This window comes from Rhinolophus hipposideros, assembly GCF_964194185.1.
Source record: "Rhinolophus hipposideros genome assembly, chromosome: 8".
In the NCBI taxonomy this organism is placed as follows: domain Eukaryota; kingdom Metazoa; phylum Chordata; class Mammalia; order Chiroptera; family Rhinolophidae; genus Rhinolophus; species Rhinolophus hipposideros.
The window spans coordinates 50,730,573-50,753,681 of NC_138054.1; the positions used below are offsets into that span (position 1 = coordinate 50,730,573).

The 23,109-nt window shown below is 34.8% G+C and overlaps 1 protein-coding gene across 5 annotated transcripts in view; it reads right to left on the reverse strand.

Annotated features, from left to right (window-relative positions):
* The window catches only part of PATJ (PATJ crumbs cell polarity complex component), a 299,142-nt gene that overhangs the window by 165,021 nt on the left and 111,012 nt on the right, over positions 1–23,109 (reverse strand). For 4 of the 5 annotated variants that reach the window (XM_081055925.1, XM_081055924.1, XM_081055921.1 and 1 more), the window contains exons 23-26: positions 19,296–19,367; positions 17,788–17,965; positions 13,799–13,909; positions 9,352–9,429 (exon numbers count right to left, since the gene is read on the reverse strand). In XM_081055925.1, the coding sequence (XP_080912051.1) occupies positions 9,352–9,429; positions 13,799–13,909; positions 17,788–17,965; positions 19,296–19,367 (439 nt within the window). The remainder of the gene's footprint in view (positions 1–9,351; positions 9,430–13,798; positions 13,910–17,787; positions 17,966–19,295; positions 19,368–23,109) is intronic. The other variant, XM_081055923.1, reaches the window with a different exon arrangement.

The following is a 23,109-nucleotide window of genomic DNA, read 5'->3' on the forward strand; positions in this document are numbered from 1 at the left end:
ATACTCTACAAATTGCAAAACAATTGGATTTAAGATTTGTTTTGCTACAGAAATTCAACAAAGTACATTTAAGTATGATTTATATGACAAAACCACTAATGGCAGGATACACTTCAGTAAATGGGCAATGACTGGGCCATTACAGAAAGCAGGCCTGTAATAAATTCCTCCAAAATGGAGAACACAATTTAGGATCCTCAAAGGAAAACACATACCCAGATTTATTTAAGATACTGTCTTACCAAAACAGTACTTCATATATATGCAGAAAATTTAAAAATTGATAAAATTCAAGAATGATGAAAGAAGAGAAGATGCCAAGTATGAAACGCTTATTAAGCAACAAAAGAATACAGAAATACGATCACAAGCACCTTTTTAATTCTTGCTTGAAAAAAGTTAAAAGTGAGTTAAGTGAAGAGTATAAAAGGCAAATGAATTCTCTTCAGTAAACCTATTCCTCAGAACTAGATTATTCTAGGTCAAAAACAATATTCAGAGTAAGGGCAACCAGCTTTTAACATAATATTAAGAGAGATGAATCCTTTAATAGCATGTTTCTTATATTGAAGGGGAAATTGTTTGCACAACTGATTTATTTAATTAACTCTACAAACACTCTGGAGAATAATATTGGATAAGCATGTCTCGGTCTCCTGATAGCTTGAATGTGAGTTGCCAAATACCTGGGGCATCTTTCTACTGCACATGAAAGAAGAGTGTGTAAGGCAGGGTCAGGCTCTCCCTCTGACAATGAAGGCTGGAGCTAGGTATATGCAACGAGGCCAGATGAATATAATCTCCATGAGGGCAACACAAATAGTGTGGCATCCTCAGCTCCAGGAACAGTGCCTGGTGCAAAGAAGGCCTTCCTTAAATATTGGCTGAATAAGTGAATAACCAGTTGTCACTCATGCTGTTTAGGTTCCCTGACATACTAACTTTTAGAAAAACGACAACAATGCAAATGGTTCTTGTCCAATAGCATTGCATATTAATTCTGTCTGGTAGAGTTGCAAATTATTTTAGCCCTGTTGAAATAACTCCAAAGGTTACAGTTTTATAGCCCTGTAAGGAGACATGAATCAATTTTGAATCTTAACTTAAGCATTCTTTCTTTCAGTGATGGGGAAACTACCTTAAAATGGTTCCCTGCCACGTGGAACTGACCTAAAATGGTGGCCCCAGCGGAGAGAGAAGTCCCCAGCCTAAGCCCCAGCCCACTTCCACAAAACCCTCTCCAAGAGACACCTTGAGCCAATCACCAGACAACACCTACCCCTTCCCCAACTCACAAAAGTCCCCAACCCATGAAAACCTGCTCAAAACCTTGCTAGGGGCTCAGTCTTTGGGGAAGGATCCCGTTGAGCCCACCGGCATAATAAAGCTGACTCTCTTAACTCTCTGAGTGCCTCTTGGGTTCTTTCCGGTCTTGGATTCTGCAATATCAGCAACTAAAAATACGAGGTCTGACAATTAAGTTTGCAAACTCACCCTAAAAAAAGTGCTGTAATACATACCTCATTGCTGAATAGCAATACACTTACCTTTGAAGTACTCCCCTTGGGAAGCTATGCATCAATGGCAGCGCCTAGTCCACCCTTCAAAGCAATTTTGGGACTCTTTTTCTGGAATGGCCATCAGAGCTGTCCTCGTATTACCCTTGATGTCCTGAATGTCATCAAAATATCTTCCTTTCAATATTTCCTTTATCTTCAGGTAAAGAAAGAAGTCATTGGGGGCCAGATCAGGTGAGTAGGGAGGGTGTTCCAATACACTTATTTGTTTTCTAGCTAAAAACTCCCTCACAGACCATGTGAGCTGGTGCCTTGTCGTGATGCAAGAGCCATGAATTGTTCACAAAAAGTTCAGGTTTTTGTCTAACTTTTTCACACAGCTTTTTCAGCACCTCCAAATAGTAAACCTGGTTAACTGTTTGTCCAGTTGGTACAAATTCATAATGAATAATCCCTCTGATATCAAAAAAGGTTAGCAACATTGTTTTGACTCTTAATTTGGACTTTTGGTCATGGAGAATTGGCTGACTTCCATTGTGCATTTTGACGCTTTGTTTCAGGGTCGTATTGGTACACCCATGTTTCATCACCATTGATAACATGGCCCAAAACATCATCTTGCCTCTCCAAAAGGTCTTGGCAAACTTTGACTCTCCTTTGCTTTTGTTCATTGGTGACCTCTGTCAGGACCATTTTTGCACATACATTTCTCATGCTAAGATTTTGTTACGATTATCCTGTTTCTCTCTATCGATGTTTACTTGGTCTGCTATGCTTCTCATAGTCAGCCAACGATTTTGATGCACAATTCAATGAAGTTTTGCAACATTTTCATCAGTTCTGCATGTTACTGGTTGCCTGACCTTTCTTCATCAGTGATGCGTTCTCTCCCCTCAGAAAAACGTTTAATCCATTTGTACACTGCCGTTTTCTTCATGACATTATCCCATTAACTTGGACTAACATGTCCCTGATTTCACTTCCACTCTTGCCAAGTCGAACAAGAAATTTAACATTTGTCCATTGCTCTAATTCAAGCTCAGACATTCTCGTGATGGCACACAAAAACACACAACGACAATAATGAATACCACTTGTTGACATGAACACAGCTGTGAGACATTGATACACCCAGGTTACAAAACCGTACCTGGCTGTTTGTACAGTGCTGCCAATGTATGTGCAGGGTGGTTCGCAAAATTAATTGTCAGACCTTGTCCTTCACTTTCTTCAATTCTCTCTGAACCAAGCTAACCATCTTGTTAGTCCTCTAATGAGTTAAATAAATACCTGTTATCTGTACATGTTGCATAATTTGATAGGTCATGTTTTTATTTTTTTTTCTTAAATTATACTTTGTCAGTTTTGGAGGGTCCACTGTGACGTTCAAGTTGACTCACCTGCCAGAACCAATTAAATAGTGATGCCTGAGATATGCGATTCATGAGCTGTTTTAATGCCATATACATGATTTCTTGGATCCCATGGTAAACCCCTAATGGCAACAGAACTTTAGCATTTTAACTCTGTTTCTCCATTTTTGAATTTCAAATTCTATGTTTTTGATGCTTATACTAAGCCAAGTTTGGTTCTGATTTGCACTTGGGCTATAAATTTTCCATTAGTGGCAGCAATAAATGGAGTTTGGTTTTTATGGCTTGACAATTTAGTTATATTTCTTGGAATGATGAGGACCTATTATTATTCTATATTGGTTATATTGGGACCTATTCTCTATTGGTTGAGAGACAACAGTGAGTGTTTATTCTCTTTTTGTTTTCTTGTTGGTTCTTTGTACAAGAACATGTCATAGGTAAACTGGAAAGAACAGCTTTTGACATACAGATGAGTGGGGTTTTGTGTCTACCCTTGACCTATGGCTAAACTGGAACAGAAGCTGAAATCACTCTATGTATATGAAATTGAGAAAGGCCCTTATTTCTCATTATGAGTGTGAAATATTTTCCTACCATCAGAGGCTATTAATAAATTAGATGTAAGTCTCCTAAAGAATCTCTTTCTGAATGGTTTACGGAGACTAATAAGCATTTTTTTAAATCCAATATTCCCAGAGTTTCCCAGAAAACAGTGAAACTAAACTTATGTTAGATATTCCAGCCTTTTAACTAAAAACAACAACAACAATAACTCTTTTCATAGAAACCACTAACTCGAAAGCATTTTTATACAAGAATTCAAATTGACAAAATCAAAGTGATTTGGTAATTTTAATTTGGAAACAGATGTACTTTTTCTCTGATCTCCTTGATGTGAAGTATAAAACAAAGGTATATAAAACTATAAAAACATTTATACCAATGTTTCATAATACCCACATGTCTACGTGCCATGTGTGGATATATAAATAAAAGACTATTGCACATCTTTACATATCAACCTGACTATTATCAGCCAATTCTAAGACCTAGCACAATGTGGAATATCACCAATGGAATGCTATATTATTTGTTGCTGTTAGAAATAATCAGAGAGCAATAAATACATCCTGTAATACACTAGGTGTCATCAGGAGAATCGCAAGAGATCATTTTGACCTTTGCAAAATGACCTTATGAGGTTCCTTTTAGTCCCAGAGTCTAGGATGTCCAGATTTTTCACTTGAAATAGATGTATGTCTTAACACCAACCTTATTGAGGTATAATCTACATAAAATAAAACGTACTCACTTTAAGGACTCATTTGAAATACATTTTTATAATGTATTTCACTAACATAATAGTCCCTGAAAGACAAAGTCGTGTTAAACTTATATTTGAATGCAAATATCCTTGCTATTTATTGAAATTAAACTTAGTTTAATGGAACAGGCCAAAGTTGGTAAGAATCACACACTTTGTCTTTTTGCTTCCTGGGAATCTTATGTGGAATTTTCCTGAATTAATTAAATTACCTCATTCTTTAAAGTAATTAACTTAATAACCAGTTTATTCCTCTTGTGTGTTTATTATCTGTGTCCCTACAGACTGATCTCTTTTCTGTTTCCTTGTTGACATTATACCCCCAAATTGTTGCACATTAACTACACACTATAATTTTCCAATAAACAATTGATAAATGTTCAGACTTTAAAATCAGCATATGAAATGACAAAATTCCAGCAATAGACTAAATATTCAAAGAAACAGTTCTTAACCACACAAAAATGACAAGATTTCAAAAATGTGTGCTTGCAACATGCAACTAAGTACAGAACCACCCATAAATGCCAAAGGACATGTGCCACCCTGGTGTCCTAAAACCAGTAATTTCGTTTTGCTATGAAAATACTTTACTCATTCAACAAGTATGTATTCATTCAAAAAGTTTCTATTAGGTGTCAAGCAGTGTTCTGAGCAATGAGGACAGAGGAATTATGAGACAGAAGAGATTCCTGCCCTCATGGAGCTTATATTCCAGTTCCTTTCAGATGCCACATTTTGTGGCTCTTCATGTCTTGTAGCAAAATTGCTTTACAGGAGCAGCTGCTGAATTCTATATTGGTAGCTTTGCCACATTAGGATGCAAGCTCCAGGAGGGCAGGAAATTTTTGTCTTTAAAAGCTTCATTGTAGTATATTGAGATATAATTGACAATGCAAAAACTGCACACATTTTAAAGTGTACAATTTGAATCCGTTACCACAATTGAGATAATGAGCATAACCACGGCCCCCGAAAGTTTCTTTGTGCCTATTTCTAATCCCTCCTTCCAGCCCCTTTCCCTAGCACCCCATTCTCCTGAACTACTAATTTCTTTGGTCACTATAGCTTGTACTTTCTAGATTTTTACATAAATATAATCACACAGTGTCTACTCATTTTTATCTAGTGAGAGCTAGGGATTTAATTAGTCCCAAGCTTCCACTTGAGGTCAAGCAAGATAGGAGGTAGAACTAAAGATAACACACTCCCAACTACAATCTCTACAAATACAGCCTATACCTCCAAAAGGTTGAGAAAGAATTCTGCAAATAATGACCTGCAAATGAGTATATAACTAATACTTCTAAACCATAGTCTTCCAGAATCTACATATTATCTGTGTTTATTAACAATTACCAAAAATTAACCACAGAATACTACATACACAGTCTACACTGCTTCTAATCAGATTGTAATCTTTGTGATTAAGATCTGAACTCAAAGAAAGTGGCCAAACATTACTTTTCCTTATTCTTTTCAAGAACCTCCCCTCTCCCTCCCCCCCACCCCACTGCCCAAATCCTCAAGGAGTCTTGGTTGGTCCCAATCAAAATGTCTGTAAATAAAATTCTCCCAAGTATTCAATTCAGTAATAACTTTTTTATTTTTCCCTTTAAAAAGGTGAAACCTGCAATGGGAGAAGTTAAAAACAAACAAACAGATCAAGCAAACAAACTAAAATCTTGACCAGAATATAGTAGGGATATTTCCTGGCTTTGGCTTTAGTTTGAGGCAGAAGAAGAAAAAGAAATAAGAAAAATAGTGTTTCCTGAGAATTCCTTTTAAGCCCAGACTCACCCAGGTTGGAGACCTGAATTCATTCTTGTGACTCAAAATTTTCCAAACCAAAATACCAGGCAAATGCAAAAAGAAAGCTGGCATAGTTTCAGTGACATTAGATGAAATAGATGTTAGGGCATTACTAAGTAATGTCACATATTAATAAAAGGGTCAATTCCCTAGAAAATATAAAAATTTAAAACTTGTAGACACCTAATAAATTAATTTGAAAAAATGTAAAATAAAAACTGAAAAAGTAAATGAAAACTAGATTAATTTTGCCATCTAAAGGGGAGATTGTTAGGTTACCCTGACCCTCCCCGCCCCCAAAAAAGAAAATCTTTTAGTACATAGAATGTCTGAATAACTTAATTAATTACTTTGCCCCAATGACTTTGTATAAAAACCTGTATCTAATAACTAGATAATATTCTTTTAAATCACAAATATGCATTTATAATAAATGACAATATACTAGGCAATAAGTCTCAACCAATGTAAAAGAATATTACACAAACCACAATCTCTGATTATAACTAAAATATGTTAGAAAATATTTTTTAAAATATTCATATGGTAATTTAAACATATTTCTAAATAAACTTGGATAAAAAACAAATTATGCTGGGAACTAAAAACAACCAACTTATTACTGAGTAATAGAAACTCAACTTAAAATTTTGGGATGCAGGTAAAGGACTTAGAAGGAAATTTATGGTGTTAAATGATCATTTTAGAAAAGAAGAATGGCTAAAAATTAATAAACTCTCCAACTAGCTAAAGATTATTACCAGGAAAATTGGAGAATAAACCCCTAACAAGGAACTAAAGCAATATAAAGATGAGAACGAAATTAATTAAGCAAAATATACAACAGAGAAGACTAACAATTCAAAAGTTAATTCTTCAAAAAGAAATATTAAATGGAAAATTACTTTCAAGATTAAGAAAAAAATTAAAAAATAAACTATATTTAGAATGAAAAACAACTACTATGGATAGAGCATAAATACAAATTAAGAAAATATGTGAACCTATTTATGCCAACACATGTAAAGTTAGGTGATATCAATATTTCTAGAAAAGAGTCAGTAACTAAAACTGACTCTAGAAGAAATAGAAAATCTGAATAGTTCAATAACTATTCAAGAACTGAATCAATATTTGTTGTTTTTTTTTTCCCACATAGAAAACACAGGTCACAATAACTATATAGGCTAGTTTGACGAAACATTTAAGGAATAGACAATTACTATTTTACACAAGCTCTCAGAGAATTAAAAAAAAGAAATACTCCTACTATTCACTTTAGTAGTCTCATATAACCTAAGCCAGAGAGGACAGAATGGGACAATCTCATTCGTGACAAGAAACACAAAAAATTTTAAAGAAATAATACGAGCAATGGGCCAAAATGATCATAAAATGAAGTTGAATCCAAGAATTCAAGATTGGTTCAACCTTATAAAATATATTAATATAATTTACCACATTAAGAGATTCAAGGAGAAAACAAATGTATACATGTATGGGTAATTATTTTAGTGATACAGATAATACATTTGATAAAATTCAATGACAATACCATTCATGATAAAAATGCTTACCAAAATAAGAATGAAAGGGAATACTCCTTAACCTTAAGGATTATCTACAAAATCTTACAGCACACATCATATTCAGTGATGAAATAATAAAAGCAATTTCTCAAATGTCAGCAGGAAAAATGACAGGAATGTTACTATCATTACTTCTATTAAACATAGTGGAATCTTAGCAGATATAATAAAACAAGAAAAAAAGATTGGAAAGGGGGAAAAAAACTGCCTTTATCCAAAGTGGTCATTATTAGCTATATAGAAAATCCAAAAATAAAAATCTACAGACATAATATTAGAATTCTAGATTCATATTCTTGTTTATATATATAAAAAATATTTTTATATATAAAATATATATATATAAAATATATATATATTTTTTATATATAAAAAAATATTTATATATACATATGGAACACAAACCCAAAGACTCTAGAAAGTTCTACATGAATTATTTAATAAGCTTATGTTTACATAGTAGGTTTATGAAAGATTTTATTTTTTTTTATTTCAGCATTTTGGTTTTTCCCAGTGTTCTGCACTGGGTTATCTTATTTTATAAAAGAATAGGAGAATAATGTTAAATAAACATATAAAATATAGATGTTAAATAAATATGTAAATGTCAATTTTATGTCTACGTACTAACAACAAACAGAAAACACAATTTAAAAATATTTAAAAGCAACATAAATTATAAGAATATCTAGGAATAAACTGTAGATTATAATACCTTTCTTAAGAAAATTATAAAAATTGAAAGAAATCAAAGAAAATGTTAATAAGCTCTAAAATGGTATATAAAAGATATACCAGCTTAATGGTAAGAAGACTCAATATCATAAAGATGTAACTTCTTTCTAAACTAATCTATAGATTCAACACAATTTCCATGAAAAGACGCAGAGATATTTTTGTGGAATTTGACAAACTAATTGTAAAATTTATATGGAAAAGAAAAAAGACACAAATAGGTAAGACACTTCTAAAGAAGAAGAAATATGTAAAGGAAATCGCTCTACTAGGAGACAAGATTTATTATTAGGCTTTAATATTTAGGTAGTGCAGCATTAGTGTTTCAAGAGACAAATGGAACAAACAGAAAGCGAAGAAACAGACTTCCTCTGACAACCCGAGATATGACAGAGGTTGTGTTGCAAATCAGTGGGTAAATGAGGGCCTATTTTTAAACAGTGTGATAACTAATTATCCTTATGGGAAAAAATGAAAATTCATCCCTACCTGACATCATATCCTAAAAAGAAATTTTAGATCAATTAATTCTACTAAAATAGAAGTGGAAAAACAGGAATAGATGATTAATTCTGATTGATGGTAAAGAATGTTTTCTCAGTAGAGATGACCTTTGACTTGTTCCTTGAAGGATGAAAAGGAAGAACAATGTGGGAAATGGACTTCTAGGCTGAGAGAACAGCAAGATCAAAGTCTCAGAAACTCCCAAGTGTGTGAGGCATTTTCTGGGAATGGACAGACAACTAGCACAGCTGAACAGTAAAGAGAGATAAAAATGATGATGGCTGATTGGTTCTTGATAACATTTTTACACTTATGCTTCATTGGTTTCTGGTCTTCCTCCTGGCCAGAACCAGTTATGTTCACAGAAAGAAAATATTATAAATACAGTACTTCTACCCTGATAGTCACCCCAAAGCCACTCTTACTAATTTTACAGCTAGATAGGCAAAAAGAAACCAGAAACATTTTTTAAAAGCTTGGGATGTTCATGTTACCTTTTCTTTATTTTCTTGAGTGTCTTGCTCCTGGTTATTAGCAATTTTATTGGCCTTGTTATGCACATTAGGAATGACCTATCACCACAAAAAATAAAGGAGAGGGGGAAGAGAGAAACATTTAAATGTTGCAATCATTACATGTATTAATGTATTTTTTAAAACAGTTAAATCTTCACTATTTGATTTCATCTAAAAAGTAAAGACATGAGAAGTACAATTCAAGGCAAAGAACACAACTGGGAAATCTGACAAGTTATATAACCCAAAATATATTGTGCCTGTGTGTGTACCATCCAGGGGGAAATAAATTCACAAGCTTGTGCATGTAGAAATTCTAGGTAACAACTAAAAAGAATGTTGTGATATTTTGGTTGTCATCCAAAATACCGCATTTTGCAAAACACAGTTTTAGGGATACCCTAAGTTAATTCCTAGAATATAAGATGCCTCATTTATTTAATAGATTTACCTTATTTTATCATCATAGCCCAGTTCAAGTATGTTATCTAGCACACTGTGCACTCAATAAATATTTCACTATCACTGTTAGCATAAAAATGAATTACAAATATATTTATACCATTAAATTAAAAAACCCAATGAGAGCTGGAATTTAGGGTTATTTATCATCATAACTCTGTTCCTCAGAAAGAATCTAATACCTAGTTGCACTCAACAAATGTTTATATAAGAATGAAACAGTTTAATTTCAACTGAAATAATTTTAATTCTTAATGGTGTCAACAGCATAGATTACTTTTTGATTCATTTGTTTTTGTAAAACTACATATGAAACACCTTAGGAAAACGTAAAAAATTTTAGCATTTTTTAAAGGCTCCTTAAACAGCTAACACAAATAATTTTGGCATAAAAGCTAATCACAGACATGAAGATTAAAAGGAAAAACAAATCTCCTTTCTCAGAAATGTAAAGGAACCACTTGCCTAGGGATAATTTAAGAAACAAAACCCAAAAAATGCTTCTCTCTAAATGCAATTTGAGACGAATTTTTCTTCACTTTTAATAGAGTCTAAAAAATAATTAATTTTGGAATAAATGAGAAAGTCTCAGAAATGTTTCATTCTTGTAAAAAAACAATAGTAATGATACATCAACATATATTCAGTGCTTCCTGTGTGAACAGATACTGTGCTAGCACTTAATATTTATTTCTCTATTTAATATACAAAACAACCTAAGTCAGAGTTCAAAAAGTGGTGGGTTTTCAGGCATGTGTTTCTTGCCCTAAAGAATCTTAAAACTAAACAGAACACTGCCTCCCTGACAAGTCAGAATATCTGCCCACACTGGATCTAGTTTTTCCCATGGAAAACCAGCTGATACTGAACAACAGCTTTGGGAGGAACAGAATGTCAGTTGCCATTCATAAGGTTTATCGTGTTTGTTTTTTCAATAGCAGAAAAACACATTTCCATACGCATATTAGCAGAATTTGGAAGACAAAATGCTTACAAAGAAGACTACATCTTTAAGAAAAGTAGAAGAGAGTCTACTTCCTGTGAAAGTAAAAAATATGCTTGTATATAATTAGTATGAAAAATGTACATGTGTCAAAAGAATTTAGGCTCTATTATGAAATAATGGTATTAAGAAGTACAAATGGAATACTGGAAGAGAGAAAATATATGATAATAAATTTAATGAACTGAAGGGATGACCCCAATTCAAAAGGGTTCATTTTTGAACATTAAAAATATAAGTGATGCCACTATGAAATGGAGTTATGTTATTAGGTGGAAAAAAATTACTTTGGCATAGAAACTTTCTAGAGGAGTGCAGTATAAATCGTAGGTTCTGCTCTCAAGTAAGCATTTGTTAAGTAAATCTAAATAGATACACACATTTCTTTCCAGCATGCTTAAAATACAGTCAGGAAATATAGGAAAAAAAGCTTGTAAGGTATTGTATTGGTGATACACCTAAAGCATCTGTTAAAAGCAGAAGTATAAAAAAATAAAATAAAATACAACTCAAAGCAAACCAGCGTACACATTTAAGCACCACCGCTCAATTCACGATGTTAATGAGAATTTCCATGTGACCAAGGCACAGTTAGACTTAGGACCTATGATAGGCCAACATTAGAAAATTAGTTCTTTTGGGGGTTTTGAGGAAAGTCTCAAAGTAATGTGAACTGGTCAAAAATGATTAAGCATTTGGCTATATTTCCTATTTCTGTGAGGATCAATCCTACTGGCAACAATAAGTAAGCTGAACAGAACACCGTTTTGCAAAGATATGAAACTTGATTCCTTTCATTGCCTCATTCAAAAGGAATCACTTTTTGGGGGAAAAAAAAAGGAACACATTATGGATGCAGTAATTAGTGCCATCATCTGAACATGCTCCTTTGGCTAGAACCGCAGAGAGTTCAATGCTTCATGAACCAAATTCTCAGTGTGGCAGTCTGTTATGCTGCATGAAGGACAAGTGACTTGAGTATGGCAGGATGCTGAAGAGATTTTCTCTCTTTCTTTTTCTTTTTTTGAAGAAATTGCACTGTTTATGTCATTCAAACGAAAATTTCCACCTGAGCTCACCAGCAAAGGCTAGATTAAAAGCTTGGCCTTTTTGGTTGACTTTATAACCTATTTTTCAGCAGGGTATTCATAAGTGGCCACATAAATGTATAATTTGATTGGCTCATCCTAGCTCAAAGCTGTTTCTTTGGAAGTATCATTTGGCAAGGAATAATCTGGCCAATTTTCCTCCTGAATTCAGCTTCTAGAAATAAGTGATGTCATCAACCACATTTTCAATATTATAAGAGTTTATACGTGGATTCTAAAACACCTTGAATTTCAAATGGTATGAAAATGAGAAGGCTTTATTCAGTTCACCTCGGTCAATTAGTCCTGATGGTGCAAACAGCATTAAAACTGAAAAGGACTGAAATGCAATGCAGTACACAGCCGCTGAGCTGTCCAAGTGGGGTGTGACTGCAGCCCATCGGGGACAGGCAGGGTACAAGTGTGTTGAAATAGCATATTGATGCTCCTGCCCTTGGGGCAGCCAAGCATCTATTTGCCCAGTTTGACATACAAATATTATTGTCTGTATACCTTAACGTATAAAAGGTCGAAAAGCACTGCATTACTGTATTGCAAAGCAAATCTTTCAAAAATATCATTTTTCTAATGTTCAGAAGTGCCTATGTTTTGAACAGCTGTCTTCCATTATACAAAAAAAGAAAAACAAAAATAAAAATACTGCTTCCAGTTTCAGGGCTTAAGAGTAACTTTTATGCTGCAAATTACAGTATAAAATACACATCCTGCCACTGACATCTGCATATCAGAGTTCTAATTCCACACCAAAACAGTGATTTAATACAGAAAAAAAATTTATGATTAAATACTGCAATTTTTGAACTTGGTATTTCCAACAGAACATAAAACAATACAACATGTTTGTATTTTTACATGCTTTAATAAATATACAGAACATTTGATAGTATCTCTAGAATGTATTTAAACCTGACCCTCTTTATGTTCAAAGCATTTTATAAACAACTGGCTCAGTAAAGTTAAGTAACTCTCCTCTAAGTCAGCAAACTCACTAAATAGGGAATCAAGGAATCGAAAACAGGTTTGCTTGACTCCACAGCCTGTGATTTAAACCAATGCACAATGGAATGACTCACATTTAACCAGGGAATCAAAATTGGAGAAAAAAAGAGGAAATTTAAATTACTAACTAAATTTTTACGAAGCCAATGCTTTTTCTAGATAATAGCAGAGTAACAATGAAAATATGAGGTGTGATCACGAAATATAGTGAATGCTGCTGCCGAGTGCCATCCCACAGAAAGGCAGGGATTTTCAATACGGGAACTGGCACATCAAACCTTAGCAACAGTGTGTGACAAGTTCAACTTGTTCGGTGCAGCCAGTCAGGTGTGAGCCACGGTTGTGAGACGGTGTGTTTTAAAGTGTGCTATAAATCATCCTCCATCATGACAACACGCCGTGTCACACATCGCTTCTGGTATACGGCAATTTCTGTGAAATAAAAACATATGGGGTGTCCTCATCCACCTTGTTCACTGGATCTGGCACCGTGAGACTTCTGGCTCTTCCGCGAAGTCAAAATGACCATGAAAGGTAAAAGTTGTGAATCGATTCAGGACATCGAGGCAGCCATGGCAGCGTGACTAAAGACACTCACGAAAGAGGACTTCCAGAACTGCTTCAGAAAGTGGCAAGAAGGATGGGATAAGTGTGTTTAAAGTGAGGGGGGAAGTAGTTTGAAGGGGATCAATGGCCATGTGTCTTTTACTGTAATACATTTTTTAAAAAATTTAAACATTCACCGTAGGTTTTGATCACACCTCTTATGTAGAAAAAGGCTTGGAATCTAAAGTTTGGTTTGTAGATATAAAGAATATTTTTAAACTTTTTGAAAATAAAAACCAAAGCTTACTCTTGGCGTAGATGACAAGCTCTGGACAACAAACACCACGGGGTTTCCTGCATTCTTAATGGCCTCAACTGCTTCACTGTGCGAGGCATTCTGCAAGTCGACTCCGGATACCTACAACACAGAATTTATGTTGATCAGAAAGGCAGGAGATATTGTGCATAGGTTAATTCAAAGTTCCTGGGTATTATCTTATGAGAACTGCGAGAGTCTAATGAATTAGACCAAAGCCAAGGGGTGGAGGGAAGGAGTAAGATTGGCCCATACAAAGCTTTGCTGTTTCAGAATACATTTAAGGAAAAAAACACACAAATATATATATATATTTATATGTATATATGTATACACATATATATGTATATATGTATGAATACATATATATTATTTATATATATATAAATAACACATATATTTCAGTAACAATAGTCCTGATTAAATATAATTATTGAAAATAGTAGTTCAGTCAGTAACAGAACCTTAAGAAGCTTCTGAGCTTGTAATGTCACCTCTGCCACTAACACAGCACATAGCTCTGGGTGAGGAGAAGGGAGGGGAGGGGATCTCTCCTGACTCTTCTCTCAGTTAAATTGAGAAGAATGGTGTTTTAAGCAAATTGTCCAATATCACAATTGAGCAGCTGAACATTTCTTAAATAATGTTCAAAAAGAAGTACAAAAACATCCATAGGTTCTTTTACTGAAAGTGTCCTATGTTCAATAAATTTGGATAAGAGTAAACGGCTCCTCATTATATCAATCTCAGAGAACCAAACTTGGAAACATGCCCATAATCTCCAAGAGCATTCTGTATTTACCAAACATATTTAACAGAACCAATTTTTCAAACCGATAATGTAACAAAGTCTTTGTGAATGTTGGGGTGGCTTATGATCGGTGAATAGTAACAACTTGTGAATACTGCTTTGCCATGAGGGGGCCAAAGAAAGAGGAATGTGAATGGAGAGGATGTGGGATCAAGGTAGGTTTTTGTTTTTAGATGGGAGATATTATAGCAATAGTGATGCAGTGGAAAGGAAAAAGGAATGATAGAGACAGGTGATAACTGTAGAAGCAAATCCTTGGACAGTGAAGAGGGAATGACTGCTACTGCACAACTTAGAGAGACTGCTTTAGATAAAGCACAAATAGCTCATTTGTTGTTACAGACACCATTGGAAAAGAGATTTAGTATGCGGTGGGAGCAAGGGGAAGTTGCCTTTTCACTATTTCCGTTTTCTCAATGAAATAAGAAACAAGGACGATAAACTGAGTTTAAGGCTGAGGAAAGAGGTAGGAAGTTTGGAATAGAAGAATGAAACCACTGGGGAAATATTACAGGACTGCAGGGCAGAACTAACAACCCACTTGAGGAGGTGACCATGAATTTAAAATGAGACCACACAACATTGCAGTTACTTGCTCCAATCATGCTAGAGACCTGAAATAAGCAAAAAGTTGCACTGAACTAGGAAGTGGTTCCCCTTCACAAGTTCAACGAAAGAAAAGAGGATCAAAGGAGCTGGGAGTGCATGCAAGGGAGTGATAGGATCATCAATCCCTGAATCTGAGCAGTGAGAAGTGAGCACTCCAGAAGCTGAGGAACAGAGAAGTGAGGGCCCTCAGGTAGGAGACAGGAACCTGATGTTAGAGGGGTTTAAACGCAGGTGAGTCTGCAGAATAGTGCAAGAGGGGAGAACGGAAAGAGGTGAGGTCAGGGAGACAGCTGAAGCCACACTAGGCAAGGTCTAAAAGCCCACAGAAAGAACTTTGGCTTTTAATTCTAATAGACATCCACTGGAAAAACTTGATGCTCTGTGAAAGCTCTTTTCCAATCTAAGTTGTGGAAGACTATGAATAATGAAACATGAATAGTAAAGAAAAGAATCTGAACAGTAAATGAAAAAAATAAGTACAGAAAAAATTTAAAGTGAAGCTTAAAAACCATCACAACAGTTTGAGGAAGCTTCTTATGAATAATTCCCAAAACATTCAACAGTAAGAGAAGTGGAAGCTATATGAGTACTTCACCTTCCAGTAACAATCACTTTTTGTTTGCCTAACACAGATTTTCAAGTGTTAAATGGGAATCACTAAAGGTGGAAAGTTAGAAAAAAATGGAATTATGTCATATTACAACAGAAAAAATATCTTAGTGCTTCTCAGCTTTAAAATTACAACCCAAAAGTGTGCCCAGTCACACAGATAATGACCCATTTCTAAAAATTAAATTAAATTCAAACTTCCCAGTAAAAAAATTCTTCTTTATATGGACCTAAATGCTTCATGCAATTGTTTCAACACAGAGAGAAATGATTATTAAGCTTTATTTAAAAACAAAACAAACAAGTAATACTTTTCACAGGAAAAAAACTAAACAAATGACTCAGGTTTGACAAAATATATATTAAAGTGTAACATTTCAAGTCTGCTGTGAGTTTGAAGAAATATAAGTCATTACAATTGAGACTAAACAGGTTTTATTATTATGTGTAAAAGTGATGATGGATAAATGAGAGAATACTTTATATTCCACTGACAGCAGAGAAAACTAAGGGGAAAAAATAAACACTGAAATTTAAAATGATAAAACAATGAAAAATGCAGTTAGAAAACATGAAAAAGACATCCACAAACATTTCACTGAAGAGGATATACAGATAGCAAGTTAAGCATGTAAAAAGTTCTTAGTCACGAACCATTAGCCATTAGTGAAATGCAAGTTAAAACAACAATGAGATACCACTATATACCTATCAGAATAGTAAAATGAAAAATAGTGACACCACCAAATGTTGGTGAGGATGCAGAAAAACTGGGTCATTCATACATTGCTGGTGGGAATGCAAAATGATACAGCCATTCTGGAAAACAGTTTGACAGCTCCTTTCAAAATTAAAAACAAACTTATCAAACAACCCAGCAATTGCACTCCCAAAGAAACAAAGACTTATTTTTACTTAGGAACTTGAATCCAAACGTTTGTAGGAGCTTTATTCATAATAGCCAAGAACTGAAAACTATCCAGTTCTTGGAAACTATTCACCCGCCTTCAATAGATGAATGGGTAAGCTGTGGTACCTCCATACCACGGAATACTACTCAGCCAGAAAAAGGAATGAACTATTGATAGACACAGCAAATGGAATGAACTTCAATGAAATTCCACTGAGTGAATAAAAGCCAATCTCAGAAAGATACAGAATACTTAATTCCGTTAATGTGACAACTGTGAAATAAAATTATAGACATAGAGAAACAGATTAGTACTTGCCAGAGGTGAGAGATGGGAAGAGAGGGGAGAGGAGTGGCTACAGAGCGGTAACCCCAGGGAGCCTTGTGGTGATCAGTCCCCTGTGTCAGTGCATATCCCACTGACACATGTTTATAAAATGTAGACCTTGTTCAAGACTGGGAGAAGCTTACTGGGGTGACAAGTGTTAATAAAGTTACATAGGTTTCAGGTGTACAATTCTGTAATACATCATCTGTACATCACATTGTGTGTTCACCTCCCAGAGTCAGTTCTCTTTTCACCACCATATAGTTGATCCCTCATCTCCCACCCCACTCCCCGCCTTACCCTCTGGTAACCACTAAACTATTGTCTATGTCTGTGAGTTTTTGTTTCTCATTTGTTTGTCTTGTGCCTTTGTTGTTTTCAGTTTTACATACCACATATCACCCCAATAAACTTTAATAAAAAGTAAAAAAAAAGACTGGGAGAAGCATGATGCCCACCATCTGCCTCATTCTGTTAAATTCTGAAATTGTTTTCCAGTCAGTTGAGGCTTTTTGTTTTACCGTTTTATATGCTACCACTTCAATTTTTAAAATCTCATAGACTTGTACAAACAACATACAAACTAAAGCATCATAAAACACCAATTTTACAGACATGTACCCCAACACATGAAGGAAGGACTTCAGGCTAAATAATTATTTTACCGTTTTATGGTATATTTCAAACAACAACAGAATTTTAACACCATTTACCTCAAGTATTTTATCTCCAGTTTTAAGAGCGTTTGTTTTTCCTGCCGGACTGTCTTCTAAAACTTGTTTGATAAATATGCCTTTAAGCTCCTCTCCATTCTTCAGGCGTTTTATAACGGTTTGCCCACCAACAATGCTAATACCAAGAGACACATCAGGTTCTCTAAAAATTTCAACACTGTTAAAAGAAAAAAAAACACAAAATTCACTCATGAACAAGTTAGTTGAATTTGTTGGACTGTCACTGTGGATGTTCCATTGGTACCATATCATTGAAACTCGTATTTTACGTAAATATATTTCATAAATATATTTTTACAAATGTTATAGAAATTGTACCCAGTTCCCAAATTATAAGATATTATCAATAATTCATGGCACATGTGAAAGTCTAAATCCTGAAAAAGATAGGTTACTAAAACAATAAATACAACTCTTAATATTGAGAGATTTAGCGAGGGCTTAATGGTCCTATCTCCCACCACAATGCTTTCTGTGATTAGTCCTTTTCATCTCCATCCATAACCTTAGCAAACAAAAGATTAAGGAAATAACAAATGGGTGAAACATCAAGAATGCCACATATATCATTTTTGCAAAAAGCACAGACTTTCAGTATAAATTTGCCACCCTGAGGCTCATTGCCCAAGCTGCTTTTCACAGCCAGCTGGTTTAACCTGTGGTTCTTTGAGTGGAGGGCAGATTTTATCTGCTCCTATGGCAAGATGATATTCTTTTCTTCATACCTCCATGTCATTTTTTAAAAAGTGTGAAATAAAACTTGCTTCTTAAAATATTTTGAAATTTTCCCAGAGTACACAGACGTAGCCAACAACGAACTCAAATAAAAGAGTAGCTCAGAAAACAGTTCCTAAGAATTAAGCCAAACTCAGAAGTGCAAGAAAAAAAAAAAATCAGACTTTGGGTGGGCATGGTGGAATTAATAATGCATGAAGAATAGAGAGAATAGCTAAAGGAAGGTGTTTATAACCTTAATAAAGTACAGGCCTGATGACTACACAAAATTATGTGAGTATCCAAGGGAAGATGGACCCAACAAATTCTGTTAGCTCAAACAAGGCACAAACTGGGACTAACACAAGGTAAGGAGGGTGGAGATAAATTGATGTAGGATAGTAGCTTCAACTACTGTTGCTGTTGATAAAGAAACTACTGCATTCAAGGCAGCCCTACCTGCCCTGCTTAGTGATGCGGTGATAAACTGGACTTAGGCCATCAATTGCTATCATATTATAGAGGACACTTATGTGTAAATTGCTTTCTCTGACAGAGTATGGTAAAGATTTTCCTAATGTTGATTATAATCATTTTGCCTTGCTAAAAACTTCTAGGTAGATAAGACAAAATAAAACTAAAATTTAGGCCAGCCTACATGTGAATCATAGCAATTTCCTAATAGTTAGAGAATGAATGGCACTATTAAGTTAAAGAAAAAAGCTACTGATTGTGTACTCCTATTAAGAAAGCCAACAATGTCAGCAACATACATTCTTGGTGGACCCCAGTGGCTGAAGTTTGGAGTTTCTTCTCCTTCACCTTCTTCTCTTTCAGGTAATTCACTGAGGAAGGAGAAAGAGGGGGAAAAAATATATATATATATGTGTATATATATATATATATATATATATATATATATATATACACACATCTATACACACATACACACACACAACTTATAAGACACACTTATTTAAAAGTTCTTGGAGTTTTGAAAATGTATAATCTATACATAGTTAAATAGTTCTTAAATTTTAAGCTTTAAAAATATTTACCTCAATAGTTAAATGTCCACATAAAGCAAAATAAATTGCTTTAACAAAGTTCAACTCAACAAATATCCATCCAGCACCAGAAAATTACAGAATTATCATAAACACTTTTATTGATGACACTCTATATGCTACTTTTAAATAATGTGTTTGACTTGTACAATTTCACATTTGTTTCTTTATCACTATATAAAATATTATAAAATATATTCCTTGAAACTTGATATTGATTGACCAGCTAAGGGAACAGTCCAGTATAAACCAACATAAATGCTTAACAGTCAGTAAACATGATCCCTCTTTCTAGATTTTTCTGTTACTAGCCCTAAATAATTCCCCCATCATTTGCATCCCATGAACAATTTGTGTAGTCATAGAGCTCTTTTCAATTTACAGAGAGATTTACTTGTTATCTAATTTGATCCTCCCACCTAATACCACCATACTTGCACCCATCAGGTTATGTCAGCATGGAACTGCTTAACTAACATAAAATGCCGAATAACAGAGTAGTTATAAAAGCAGTGCTATTTAATAGGATAGAGACATTGCCATATATTATCTGGAAGAGAATTTAGGAGTCCTGAGCTTCAGTCTGACCTGCACCACTAAATAAGTGTGTGGCTTTCGACCACCAAATGAAATAATACGTATGATATTGTAAATTGTGTTACTTTATACAAAAATGGAGGCACTGCCTCTTTCATTTTCACCCAAACCCTGTGAAGTAAGCACAACAGGTCATACGATTCTATTTTCCACAGGAGGAATTAAGGCTCAGAGAAGGTGCTGGCATATGACGTAACCTCTTCACAGTATGCAAATCTTTCTTGCGGCACTGTTTCAATACTCCATTATTCTCTGAACTCTCAAATAAGCCCTGTAAAACATAGCAAAAGTCCACCTACTTGCCTCTCTACAGACTTTCTACGATATAATGGTTTAAGGCTGGGTGAAAAGGAGAAAGCTGAAAGGATCTAGACTCCAAAATCAGCTAAGGAATTGGGATCATTAGGGGCCCATTAACATCTCACCCACTACCAGATGGCCTTGCCTTAGCCAGTCTATTTTTTATGATTAAAAGCATCATAACATTCAGGGAAAAACAGCTTGGCAGATATTTGCTGGTTACTTATCTAATGTCCTCTCTCCTATTCTCCCTTACCAACCGAACCCCTCTTTTATTCCATGTGGCAATATGCCCAGCTTTAAAAAAAAATTCATTTTCTGGACTTCCTTTCAGCTAACGGTAACTATGTGCCATAGTTCTGATCAGTGATATGGAAGCAAAAAGTCCCTCGATGAGATTTCCAGGAAAACATTAAATGGAGGGAGAATCAGTTGGCAGGAGCTGTTTGCTCTATGCCCTTCCCCTTTTTCCTTGCGTAGAAGGCAGAGATGATATTGGTGATGAAGCATCCATCTTAAAATTATGAAGAAACAATGAGGACTAAAGTAATACATTAAGGACAGCAGAGCAAAAAGGAAGAATGTATTTAACCCTGATAGACCATCTTCTTTAGGGCTTTTTACATGAAAAAAATTAACCTTTTTTTGGGGGGGGGGCGGAAGGGAGGGGTTTTGTTTATGAGCCTCTGAATGCAATCCCTAAGTGATACACCATGATTCCACCAACTTAAATGTTCACTTTATCATATCACATTATTAGTTTTTGCACATGTACATATACTCCGTATACTTGTATGTTCATTCGATAGTTGAAGTCATAGTATAACTTTCATATTTCAATTATCCTTTGTAATAGTAACAAGGATTAAATAAAACTGGCATTTAACAGAGGCTCAACCAATGCTCATTTCCTTTGCAATTTTTTCACTTTTATATCCAAGTTTTCCGCAAGTTATCATAATCTTCATCATTTTTTATTTACCAGTATCTTCATAGTCTGTGGTGGTAACTGATGCAATTTATCTGCTATCCCAAATATGATGCATTTATATTATATCCTGTTTTCTGGAATATGGACATTATCACAAGGAATATCTTTATGCTGTGTTGTATGCTAGAATTCCCTTTTAAATAAATATTAAAGATTGAAAACTAAAAACCAAACCAACAGTGAAACCTTCCTTCTCTCTATTTTGTACTTTCTTGTATCCCAAATCATGACAGGTGTGATGAGAAATAAATATTTGATATTTGTCCTGGATCCTGACATAGAGCTTCTAAAACCCTTGGAAATTCCTGAGTGATGGGAGCATCTTTTGTTATTAATAATAAGCCCCTTCAACCATACCTGAGTTTATGCTAACAAGGTGATTCTTGTAGGACTCCAGATAGTTTGAGGATGGGGGCTGCTGCCAGAGAAACAACCAGGTGATTAGAGTTAGAACTTTCAGCCCTATCCTCAGCCCCACCTCTGGGAAGGGGCGAGGGGCTAGAGACTGAGTTCAATCACCAGTGGTCAATGATGTAATCAAGTGGGCCTGCATAATGGAACCTCCATAAAAAACAAACAAACAAACAAAAAACAACCCTGAAGGACAGGGTTCAGAGAGCCTCCGGGTTGGAGAATACATCAAGGTGCTGGGAGGGTGATGTGCCCTGAAAAGACATGGAAGTTGTCTGCATCCCCCAAACCTCCACTTAATACCTTGTCCTACGTCTCTCTACCATTTGGCAATTCCCGAGTTGTAACCTTTATGATAAACCAGCAATAGGAAGTAAAGCACTTTCCTGAGTTCTGTAAGACATCATCTTTGCAAACCTGAGGAAGGGGTCGTGGGAATTTCCAATTAAATGCTGGTTGGTCAGAAGTACAGTTGGCAAGTGGCATTTGAAGTCAGGGCAGTCTTGTGGGACTGAACCCTTATCCTCTGGGGTCTGTACTAACTTCAAGTAGTTAGTGTCAGAATTGTGTTGAATTGTAGGATACCCAATTAGTGTCCAAAGAATCAGAGAACTGGTTGTTGGGTGGAGGAAAAAACTCACACATTTGGTGTCAGAAGTACTGTGAGCAAAAAGAGTTTATAACAGGCATTAAGAAAAAACCCCAGATATGTATTATGTATTTTTATCATGCTACATGTATACTATCATTGTAGGAATTTGATTCTTCAATTTAAAAAAACCTAAAATAAAATGGAAGCTAAGCTTTAATATTAGTATAAGCTATTAAATTTTCTATTAAAAAATTAAAAACCAAAAATATCCTAAACTGCTGGCTTTCACATACAAATTAAGGGGGGATACTCTATCTAAAATATGGAAAATTTTAGATAAAGTGTGTAACAAAAACATTATTTTGTTGGAAGAGACGCACTGACATTTTTTTCTTTTTCAATTATAGTTGGCATTCAATATTATTTTATATTAGTTTCAGGTGCACAGCATAGTGGTTAGGCATTTATATAATTTATGAAGTGATCCCCCCATAAGTCTAGTACTCACGTGGCCTTATACATGATTATTACAATATACTGCCTATATTCCCTATGCTGTACTTTACATCCCCATAACTACTTTGTAACTACCAATTTGTACTTCCTAATCCCTTCACCTTTCTCACCCT